Below are 12500 nucleotides of genomic sequence, written 5' to 3' on the forward strand. Positions count from 1 at the left end.
TGTTTATAATGTTCCTAAATACAGGTACAAAATTAATTGCTCGGAAAGATGAGGAAATCTTTGTCAAATGATGACTTCCTGGGCGATGTACTTTGAATTTTGGTTAACCTTTTAAGTAGTTTGATTATAATAATAAAATATAAGTATATTTGTATGTATATACTATATGCATATATGTGTGAATGAATATAAATAGGCATATTACACATGTATGTATATATATTATACACACACACACACACACACACACACATATATATATATATATATATATATATATATATATGTATATATATATATATATATATATATATATATATATATCAAACCTAATGCTGGTAAATGTAAGACCCTAAAAATCATTTCTGATAAACAGAGAATCCGAAGTGGAAGTGGTTATCGTCCTGGGAGCAGTAGGAGTAATTCCGTAGGATATTTAGCAGGACCTGGATTGGACTGGATGCAACAAGGATATTTAGTAAATGCTGGATTCCTAAGAAAACAAGATACTGAGGAGGTAGGTTGCAATCCGGTTCCAGATTCACGGTTGTCATCCTAGCCAGGTTTGTGAGAGATATTTATCATAGATTATGCTAAAATTACAGACTCTAGATTCTGATATCTGTGTACTACAACCGTACATCCGTGAAGCCCACCACAGATTTATAAATTCATATACAAAAATCGAAAGTGTTATAACAGATGAGTATCAACTATGTGTTTTTTTTTTTTTAACATTGGATTTTTATTCTACCACCTTCGGCTGATAGCATTGTGAAATGACACTTGATTTTCTGCCCTGTTTTTTCTTTCTTTTTTTCTCTCTCCGGCGTCGGTGACCCTGGTAGTTGTGACGCCAGAAAACCCACAATCAATCAATTTTTTTTCTCAATAGAGAGCTGTCAGGGAAAGCTAGGGAGAAGGATATATGTTATTTTTTCAAAGGGCAGTTTCACGCTCTTCCATACCTTTCCGATTATTTTTTTTTTTTTGTGACTCAGCCAAACAATTCATTTTCTCTAATTTTGAATCATTACTCTAGAGAGAGAAAGGGGGCAGGGGTCAAAGGTCATACCGGTTTCTGCATGTCAGTGTTATGTAATACCACATTAGACAATTTTCATGTTTTGATGTCAAAAGTAGTGTTACGAATAGTATGCTGAAACGTGTCTCAGATTTTCATGACCAAGTTAGGGCATTACATTCGAAAAAATTTGCAATATTTGTCTCCAAACCGTCTGAATGGATTGCTACCTCTTGACGATACAGGGCGAACAACTGTATGTTGACACTGGACGTTAATAAAGTGGTATTGACCACTTCACGAAATTCTGCTGGTAGGTTAACACTATTTTTCTCGGAAAAGCATTTCTGTAATTCACTGGCGTATTTGTTTTTTATATATCAAATTAATATTCCACAGCTGCAACGCGGAAGGGTTTCGTAAATAAGAGTCGAAAGATAAAGACCAAATTGCGTCAGTGGACGACAAAAGGGCCCCGTTCAGTGGCGTTGAGCCATGGCGCGTTCATGAATAAGAAAAACGAGAGCACAAAACAGTCCCAGTATATATATATTATGAAAAACCGGCTTGAAGAAAGCTTTTTTAAACATAACTTCATCAAACACAACAATAGCAACAACAAACAACAAAGACATTTTCATTTTCCACCAGTGAATAAGAAACGTCGATGGGTTTGGAAAATACGGTTATATGGATGATAACGGTTTCATCATATAGTAATTCCCTGATTATTCCTTGATTATTCATAGTCCTGATAGTAAGGGAAATCCGAGCCTTCCAGCGACTTCCGGGTCCATTCCTTGAAGGCCTTGATGTGATCCGCGGTCAGGTGGTTCTTCCAGTCCCCTACCTGGAAAGGGAGATTTAATGTGAATCAGACTACTGATTGTGGTGATACTGAAAGAAATGTGAAACTTCTAACTGTGATTATATTGGAATAAATGTGAAACTTCTAACTGTGATTATATTGAAATAAATGTGAAACTTCTAACTGTGATTATATTGAAATAAATGTGAAACTTATAACTGTGATTATATCGAAATAAATGTGAAACTTACAACTGTGATTATATCGAAATAAATGTGACATTTCTGATTGTGATTATACTAAAAGAAATGTGACACTCCTAATTATGATTATACTAAAAGAAATGTTAAACTTCTAACTGTGATTATACTAAAAGAAATGCTAAACTTCTAACTGTGATTATACCAAAAGAAATGTGACATTTCTGATTGTGATTATACTAAAAAAATTTGAAACTTCTGATTGTGATTATACTAAAACAAATGTGACACTTTTGATTGTGATTATACTAAAAGAAATGTGACACTTCTGACTGTAATTATACTAAAAGAAATGTGATATTTCTGATTGTGATTATACTGAAAGAAATGGTAAACTTCTAATTGTGATTATATTAAAAGGTATCATAGCCCCATGGAAAAAACTACATAATTGTCAGTGAATAATTAGTATATACTCTTCGCGGACATGATTAGAATATATCATCAGTCATTGAATTCAGAAATCAAATTAATTATGACATACATGAAAAATTAATTAAATATGTATATTCTACCAATATTTCATTTAACTTATATGAGGCTTATCTGAACTAATAAAAATGCAGGGAAAAGAAAAAAGACAATATTTTTAGTTCACTTTACAATTCCAATGATATTTCAAGGTGCACTGACGGGATAACCTAGAACCATTGGAAGAGAGAGAGAGAGAGAGAGAGAGAGAGAGAGAGAGAGAGAGAGAGAGAGAGAGAGAGAATTTCCATTTAGGCCAAAAGCCAAGCGTTGGGACCTAAGAGGGTCATTCAGCATGGCAGTAAGAAGGTCTGAAAGGCTTAACAGATGGAAAACCTCGCAGATGCAATATGAAGCAATTGTTAGAAAGATGGTGGAAAGAAAGAAGGAAGAAAGAGAATATGAACAGTGGTGCAGTAAAAAGGGACTACAACAAACCTTTCCCTTCCTCATGAACTTGATCGACTTCCCTCTTTCTGATTCGGCGGCGGCTATGTCCTCGTTGTTGACAGCCTTATTCTGGCTCATGCTCCCGAATGAACAATGGTCTGCTATGCGCTCTACCTCTTCTTCCGTGACGCTCCTGCCCAGGAACGATGCTATTTTCTTGATAACTGCTGGCAGGTCCTAGGAGGAATTATAATACAGGGATCAACAGATACAAATATTGAGGTAGAATTATGCGAATTTATAATACACGTATTCTCTCTCTCTCTCTCTCTCTCTCTCTCTCTCCTCTCTCTCTCTCTCTCATCGATAATGCAGCGTCTATTCAATGCGTTGCCAGCTCATCTGAGGAACATATCAGGAGTGAGCGTAGATGTGTTTAAGAATAAGCTCGACAAATATGTAAGCTGCATCCCGATGTTCCGATAATCAAATCATGACTGAATTATCACTGGGCAGTCTTCTGCTGATGGGCTATAATAATGACCAAATAGCTGCAGAGGCCGTCGGAGTATAACCTCTGTGTGGACATCTGTAAGGAGCAGATTCCAATGTGCAAAGCATTTATGAATCACAGATGTCTATATTAAAAAATACAACAGAAGATAAACACGAAAAAGGTTCTTTTCACTCAACTCTTAAAACACTCTTAATATTCAACGCCCTCAAACTTCTGCTGACTATTTTCTAATCCTCAGCTGCCGTAAGCTAATATCCCCAGTAAGGGATTAGTGCCGTCAGTGCACCTCACGTGACGCACTGTAATCATTACTTAAGGTTCTTTGCAGCGTCCCTTCGATCCCTAGCTACAGCCTCTTTCAATCCTTGCACTGTACTTCCGTTCATATTCTCTTTCTTCCATCTAACTTTCCAACCTCTCCTAACAATTTTTCCCTGTCACCCCTGAGATTCCCTTCCAGCACTGAATGACCTCATAGGACCCAGGGCTGGAATTTTGGCCTAAATTCCATATTCTCTTCTGTTCTATAACCGAATATATCGATCATTCTAATGGTGATTAATAAATACCCCAAAAGAGTTCATCTTCATATACAACCTTGGGCACATAAATATTCACCCATCTGAATATGCTTTACAGTCAAGGACGCAGAGAGAGAGAGAGAGAGAGAGAGAGAGAGAGAGACTTAAGTAGGCGGTCCGCTGACTCATTGAATCGACTAATCAACAAACGTCAACAACAAGTGCTCTGACTTATCGCCCACTTGTCACAATAAAACTGCGTAGTATAAAAACATCGTATGCGATACCCTTTGATAAAGACATTACTGCCATAACGAGATTTATGTGTCAGGTATTTATAGAAAATGTGTGTCTTGGTACTTGAAAAACTTAATGGTTCCTATTTCCTTGACATCTCAAGGAGGAAATCCTGTAGGTTAATATAAAAAATATATGAGCCATGGAATCTTGACACTTGGAAAATTGAATGGTTACTGGTTCCCTTATATCTCAAGGAGGAAATCCTATCGAAAAATAGAAAACAAGTAAAAAATGCGCCGAAGAAATTAAGTTTCCTTCACAGCGTTTTATCAAGCCACCAAAATTAGATCTATCTTTTGGTTGTCTCGGTATAATGCTGAATGAGCCGCGGTCCATGAAACTTTAACCGTGGCCCGGTGGTGGCATGTCCTATATCGTTGCCACATGCATGATTGTGGGGTAACTTTAACCTTGAATAAAATAAAACGTACTGAGGCTAGAGGGTTGCAATTCGGTATGGTTGATAATTGGAGGGTGGATGATCAACATACCAATTTTGCAGCCCTCTAGCCTCAGTAGCTTTTAAGATATGAGGGCGGACACAAAAAGTACGGACGGAATCAACTTACGGCCTTCATGTCCTCGAATCGCAGGAAGAGGATGTTTTCTTCATTCCTCTTCTTCCAGAAGTCCAGCGTGTGATTCCAGAAAGGAGAGTAGACGACTGTGGGTGATCAGAACAAGGCTTTCAGCAACGTTAAATCTCAGGATGGAAATTCCACATTCTCAAATATCTAAGATCCAAATGTTGTGGGAAGAGAAAAAGGCTTCAGTGTTTTCATCTCTTAAAAGTATTCATAAACAATTTGTTTCTAACATATTTAGATTTTCGAAACGATAAAACTACAAAAAAATCTTGTGCAATAAAATGAATGCATGCATGATTCAATGAACTTGATAATCATTATAAACACCCTTTTGCTATGTTAAAAGGATAATTGGATATAGTATCGTCGATTGGGATAGTGAAAAAATTTGGAGAATAATGAAGTATTTCGAGTACTTAAATGAAAATAATTATCAAGGGTAAGGTTATTGGGTTAAACTGACAGTGAGTCAAGTAACATTAATTAACATTAACTGGGATGGTGGATGACTGGATAGCGGTGGGACAAACGTAACATATCAATGAACGAAAGCAGAAAAATCATTCACAGATTTAGGAAGGTAAGGAGTTTAACAAGAAAGTGAAAATGGTATCAATGAAAAGATGGATCCTCTTGGGAGCCGGTGTTGGAACGAATGAGAAGATTGTTGTGCCAACTCTCCTCTACGTGAAAAAAGTTGCGAAAAATCAGTGACACTGCCAGAAAGTGTAGAAGACTGTAATGAGGTGCTTGGTGGTGAGAACTGAAAATGTGAGTAATGGGGGAAATACAAAGAAAGGAAAATAAGGGATCTGTTGTTGAAAAGATGGATCAGTGTGTGTGTGTATATTGTGGGTGTGTATAGTTGGGAGGTTGCAATAATAATGGTACGTATGATAATAATAAAAGATGAAAAGGAAGACTACGGCAAAATCTGGACCACTGGAGTACGACTTACGCATGTCTCCCAGGAAAAGTTCCACAAAGTCAGAAAACTCTCCAGTGTATCCTTCCAGCTTGATTGAGTGGTAATAATAGGAGACGCAGACATCCTTGGGATCACGGCAAACGTAGACAATCTATAAAAAAAAAGGAAGAAAGAAAAAAAAGGTGAGATACATCATACAAAACTAGGATTTCTGTCTGAACCTGCTCGGCAAACTGACCCGAATATAGCCCTCTTAAACATGGCTTGATACTTTCGAAAGCACAGTTAAATGATCATCATATTTCCCATGCCACTCGCTCTTTTAAACTAACAGTCTTTCTCAAATATGAATCGAAAGTTGCATCGAAGGGAAGGGAATACACAGAGTTTAAGGCCAATGGCTAAGCAATAGGACCTATGAGGTCATTCATCGCTGGAAAGGAAATTGAGAGTATAATTAGGTTTGAAAGGTGCAACAGAAGGAAAACCTCAAAGCAGTTGCACTTTCAAATAATTGTTAGGAGAGGGTGGATAGCATGATGGAAGAAAGATGATATGGATGAAGGTGCAGTAAAAGGAATGAAAGGGGTTGCAGCTAGGGGCCTAAGGGATAATGCAAAGAAACTTTAGTAGGACAATTGCATCAAGATCACAGAATAGTGAAGTGATTCGGGAAATTTTGATAAATGCCCGGTGCTTATACTGGAATACCTCGGCTATTATACCTTTAAAAAACGAGCTGATTCCACAGCAAAGCCTCCATAATAACACAAGAGAGATCATTATTATGGAGGAGACAAGTTCTTTTGGTTACTGCAAAATTTCAACCAATGGAAATAGAACTCTGGGGAACGTTACTAAGACCAGACATTGATAAAACTATTTTCATCTCTGAAGATCAACAACATTCAGAAAGGAGGGGAAAGTGCTTTATGAAATATACTTTCAGTTCGTTTTTTTTTTATTTCTATTTATTTATTTGTTTTATCACTTATCTATTAATTTATTTGCATTGTTTTGTGAACATAAGTAGCCTGTTTAATTTTTTAAAAATGCCTTACATTATCGTCCACCGTATGAAGACCGGGACAGGTCATGCCACTAGAAATATAAATACGAGATTCTTGTATGAATATCATACGAAATTTCATGTTAAAATCACAGGAAAAAGGACATAGATTTCCTCCGAGCTCAAGTGAAAGAACCATGCACGCACAACTGCCACTGAACCTTAAAGAATAGATTACAATTTTATGGCTAATCAGACTTTACTGTCGCGCAATTTGCCCCTTTGTATGAATGTCTTCATTAAAGAATTTTAGTGTGCATGTTCTCACTGCTTGTGACGTCTGCCTTTCAGCTCTCTGCTTTGAAGTTAAAAGCAGCAGACTTCTCATAAAGCAGTAGGTTTCTCGCCTATCAGTGTCTTCTATATAAAGGTTCTCTTTCGTCGACACGTCAAGGGTTGGTTTTCGCAACCAGTTGAATCCACTTTTCAAGGTCACAGAATGATTCATAACAACTCCGAGATGTAAATAGGATTGCCATACAGTTGGAGAACATTGTAAATGCTAATTATATGGGGTAATTGCTAGTAAAAAATATATATATTAAAAGACAAAAAAACCTCGTCAAGTTCATCCTTTAACTACCAAGTCACAGAAGAGTCAACTGTGTTGAAGAATACCAAAATATTTCACGCATCATATGCGAATACAGACCACACACATCTGCAAGGTCAAAACACGCTACAAACATAATGCACCTCTCAGATCGGCATTAAACACACATTCACGGCTCTTGCATAATAAAACCCCCTTGTCTCCCTCTCTTTCCATCCCAAAACCTGATTTTTTAAACACAACCAAGATGTTCAACTTCTGCGCTTTACAAGTGATTAGAATACTGAGTTTATTATACTGTAATTTGCGCTGTAATCTTTACCACTTCGTTGTTATATTTCGGCGTCTTCCCAGCCGTCCTTAAGCCAAATCTATATGTAAACAGTTTATAGTTTATTTTATTTATATTTTTTTTGCATCAGCCGTCCTTGAGCCAAATCGATATGTGAAGTTATCTTTTTTTTTTTTTACGTCAGCCGTCCTTAAGCCAAATCTATATGTAAACAGTTTATAGTTTTGTTTTTTTTCATCAGCCGTCCTTAAGCCGAATCTATATGTAAACAGTTTATAGTTTTTTTTTTTCTTTTTTTTTACATCAGCCGTCCTTGAAGCAAATCTATATGTAAACTTTTTTTTTTTCATCAGCCGTCCTTAAGCCAAATCTATATGTTAACAGTTTATAGTTTTTTTTTTTCTTTTTTTTTTTTACATCAGCCGTCCTTAAGGCAAATCTATATGTAAACAGTTTATAGTTTTTTTTCTTTTTTTTTGTACATCAGCCGTTCTTAAGCCAAATCTATATGTAAACAGTTTATAGTTTTTTTCGTTTTTTTTTTACGTCAGCCGTCCTTGAACCAAATCTATATGTAAACAGTTTAGAGTTTTTGTTTCTTTTTTCTTTTTACATCAGCCGTCCCTTAAGGCAATCTTTTTTTTATATAATAAACTTTTATTTGTTTTTTTTTACAGTTTTTTTTATCATCGCCGTCCTTTAAGCCAAATCTATATTGTAAACAGTTTATAGTTTTTTTTTTCGTTTTTTTTTTATCAGGCGTCCTTGAACCAATCTATATGTAAACAGTTAGAGTTTTTGTTCTTTTTTCTTTTTTTTTTTTTTTTTTTTACATCAGCCGTCCTTAAGCCAAATCTATATATAAACAGTTTATAGTTTTTTTTTTTACATCAGCCGTCCTTAAGCCAAATCCTAAATTTGTAAAACAAGTTTTTAGTACATCACCGTCTAAGCCAACTTATATGTAACAGTTTATAGTTTTGTTTCTTTTTATTTTTTTTTTACATCAGCCGTCCTTAAGCCAAATCTATATGTAAACAGTTATATTTTTTTTTTACATCAGCCGTCCTTAAGCCAAATCTATATGTAAACAGTTTATATTTTTTTTTTACATCAGCCGTCCTTAAGCCAAATCCTTAAAGCAAGTTTATATGTAAAACAGTATATGTTTTTTTTTTACATCAGCCGTCCTTAAGCCAAATCTATATGTAAACAGTTTAGAGTTTTTGTTTCTTTTTCTTTTTACATCAAGCCCGTCTTAAGCCAAAATCTATATGTAAACAGTTTATAGTTTTTTTTTACATCAGCCGTCCTTAAGCCAAAACCGAGATTGTAAAGTTTATAGTTTAATTTTATTTTATTTTTTTTTTTACATCAGCCGTCCTTAAGCCATCTATATTGTAAACAGTTTTTTTTTTTATAGTTTTATTTTATTTTATTTTTTTTTTTACATCAGCCGTCTTAAGCCATCTATATGTAAACAGTTTTAGTTTTTTTTCTTTTTTTTTTTACGTCAGCCGTCCTTGAGCCAAATCTATATGTAAACAGTTTATACACTTTTTTTTTTTTTACGTCAGTCGTCATTAAGCCAAATTTATATGTAAACAGTTTATACATTTTTATTTTACGTCAGCCGTCCTAAGCTAAATCTATATGTAAACAGTTTATACACATTTTTCTTACGTAAGCCGTCCTTGAGCCAAATCTATACGTAAACAGTTTATACACATTTTTTTTTACGCCAGCTGTCCTTGAGCCAAATCTATATGTAAACAGTTTATACACCTTTTTTAACGTCAGTGGTCCTTAAGCAAAATCTATATGTACACAGCTCATACACTTTTGTACGTCAGTTCGTCATGTTAAGGCCAAATTTATATGTAAACAGTTTATACATTTTTATTTTTACGTCAAGGCCCGTTCCTAAGCTAAAATATATATCGTTAAACAGTTTATACACATTTTTCTTACGTAAGCCGTCCTTGAGCCAAATCTATACGTAAACAGTTTTATACACATTTTTTTTTTTTTTACGCCAAGCTGTCCTTGAGCCAAATTTATATGTAAACAGTTTATACACCTTTTTTAACGTCAGTCGTCCTTAAGCAAAATCTATATGTACACAGCTCATACACTTTTTTTTTTTTTTACGTCAGCCGTCCTTGAGCCAAATCTATATGTAAACAGTTTATAAAGTCTGCTTTTTTTAAGTTCTTATTAATTTTCAACAACAATACTCCACTTACAAGAAGAAAAGTTGGCGCCACAAAGACTGTCTTGTTGCTTTTTTTTTTTTTTGTATCTAAAGACATTCCTTTTTTTTTACTCCATACATTTTTTTAAGATCCCTTTAGAGTCATACTTTACTTCGCCTGTACTTTAACCCTAAATCTATTCGTCCTATTTACTTCCATAATCCAACATGAATTAATTTGCTTCTATTTTCTTTTGCAGTTTTACTTTTCTAACTATAGCCTTTTTTTGTTTACAAACTACAAACTATATTCTATTGTTGTTAGGGGTTAGGAAAGATCTATGGAAGAGCCTGATAAGTCTGGAAAAAAGTATTTTGGGTTGAGTTTAAGATACAGGAATTTTAGGATAGGATATTTATGATCTATTTATTAGAATGGAAATGTTAAAAATAAATAATGAGCACGTTAAACAGTACAGGAAAATTATTTCTAATCAAATATAGCATGTTCATTTTAATGTTCGCTGGGGAAACAATGTTCTATTTGACCGTAGATTTTAGCACGCACACCGAATAAGCTGGAGGTCGGATCACCTCAGATTTGTTCACCAGTCCCTACTTTTATTTCAGTTACAAACAACAAAGAGCTCACCTCCCTCCACGACCTTTAGGTGAATTAATTTTCTTATTGTTCTGACCCTACAAACAGTACAAACAAATCTTTTTCCGAGACTTACTTATATACGCCATACTACTCACTCTCCTTTCAACATGTCCCATTACAAGACCCAATATGATTTTAGATCTTCTTATTACACTTGTATAATTACCTTCAGCATCTCACATACTCAAGGCGCTCACCCTATTGTTATTATTAAATATTATTATTATTATTATTATTATTATTATTATTATTATTATTATTATTATTATTATTATTATTATTATTATTATTATTATTATTCAGAAGATAAAACTTTTTACACACAACAAGCCCACCAAAGGGGGCCACTGACTTGAAATTCAAGCTTCCAAATACTATGGCGTTCGTTAGAAAGAAGTAACAGAAAGTACTGGCAAATATAAAGGACAGATCGCTTTTTGAAAAAGAGAAAAGAAAGGAATAATAAAAAAAATAAATAAATAAATAAGAATGCAAGTAAATGATTAAAACACTAGAATTGTAATAGGGTAGTAATGAATTCATCTTCTTGGAACATCTGAAGTTAAAAGTTTATTTTGGACTTACCTTTGGTTTTACGGTCCAGAATTGTTTGGGCAACAACGGCATCGGAAGGTGGCACTTGATGGTCCGAGGAGATTTCATATTGTTCACAAGTTTCCAAGTATTACCAGGAAGACAAGGGTCACTATCCAATTGCCCTGGGGTCTTTTCCATCTTCTCTGGCACAAGGCTTTCCCATCTGATCGCGATGATAAATTTTATGAATAAATTAAACATAATGCGCTTATCAACATTGGACGTGAAATAGACAGAAAAGATATAGACCCTGTTCTCGTAATCTTTATGGGGGCTCATAAATAAAAATTTGAAATCTACCTGGCTGATCTCATCTGCCTTTAAGAATCAAATTCCAATATGCCGGTGAAATAATTTTTGCGATATAAAATTCTAAGGCATCTCAGCATTAATAAATATCCGTTACCAGCAATTGTCCAAAGCTTTCTCTAGGAAATCGAAAATTGCAGACTAATCAGGGAAATTCACAGTTGTAGGATCCCAAGTTCCTCAGGTTTCAAATCACCTAAGCTGTCAAGTACCTCAAATTTCAAATGTTCTCAGCATTAGATAATTTTTTTATGATTCTACAATATTCTTTGCGAGCAGGATCTTCCTACATACAACTGCATTTTAAAATACCTCAGTTCTAGTGGTGTTATATTTAAACAAGGAATATTAAATCTTCGAACTCATTATTGGAGAGATTGTAATATAAGGCTAGATGTAAATTCCTTTCCACCAGGCATATGATGCAAGGAATGAGCCCCAACTCACAGAGATAATCGAAACCATCTGCAAAATCTTTTAGTGAAAACTAAAATATTTCCTTTTTGATTTTAAGGTGGAAATTATTTGCTAGAGTCGTTCTCAGACAAACGATTAAGGTAGATAATTATGAAAGGCTGAGGCAAAAAAGACATATAGTCTATCGACTGTTAAAACCAGGACTCATTAAGTCTTTGCGAGTCCTGGTTAAAACCAGCTGTCCTTGATAACAAATGGAGGTACTCACTCAAAGAAGGGAAATCTTGTCATCAAGTTCTGTTTTCCTTCTTCGGTGTTCAGCCCATGAACAAGACACCAGGCAACTTCCTGAGTCCACGTTGTTCCTGAGAGGAAATTTCGTATAAAGTCACGCCGTTAATCATGCATAACATTTACACAGTAAATTAAAGAAAATCTTGAGTGATCAATAAATACATGCAATATTGATTTTAGTCGTCACATTAGTTCATTCTTTTTATAAATTTTTACTTAATTTTGAGACTGTGATAGATTACAATTATTATCCAGAAGATGAAATATATTAATTTTAGTCGTCACATTAGTTATTATTTTTTTAC

The 12500-nt window shown here is 34.7% G+C and overlaps 1 protein-coding gene across 2 annotated transcripts in view; it reads right to left on the bottom strand.

Annotated features, from left to right (window-relative positions):
* Window positions 1-1552: 1552 nt before the first annotated feature.
* The window catches only part of LOC135211054 (luciferin sulfotransferase-like), an 18118-nt gene continuing 7170 nt past the window's right edge, over window positions 1553-12500 (bottom strand). For both annotated transcript variants that reach the window (XM_064244111.1, XM_064244110.1), the window contains exons 3-8: window positions 12170-12266; window positions 11164-11338; window positions 5837-5957; window positions 4861-4955; window positions 3002-3190; window positions 1553-1874 (exon numbers count right to left, since the gene is read on the bottom strand). In XM_064244111.1, the coding sequence (XP_064100181.1) occupies window positions 1764-1874; window positions 3002-3190; window positions 4861-4955; window positions 5837-5957; window positions 11164-11338; window positions 12170-12266 (788 nt within the window). In that variant the 3' untranslated portion in view covers window positions 1553-1763. The remainder of the gene's footprint in view (window positions 1875-3001; window positions 3191-4860; window positions 4956-5836; window positions 5958-11163; window positions 11339-12169; window positions 12267-12500) is intronic.

This window comes from Macrobrachium nipponense, chromosome 4 (genome assembly GCF_015104395.2).
Source record: "Macrobrachium nipponense isolate FS-2020 chromosome 4, ASM1510439v2, whole genome shotgun sequence".
Classification (NCBI taxonomy): domain Eukaryota; kingdom Metazoa; phylum Arthropoda; class Malacostraca; order Decapoda; family Palaemonidae; genus Macrobrachium; species Macrobrachium nipponense.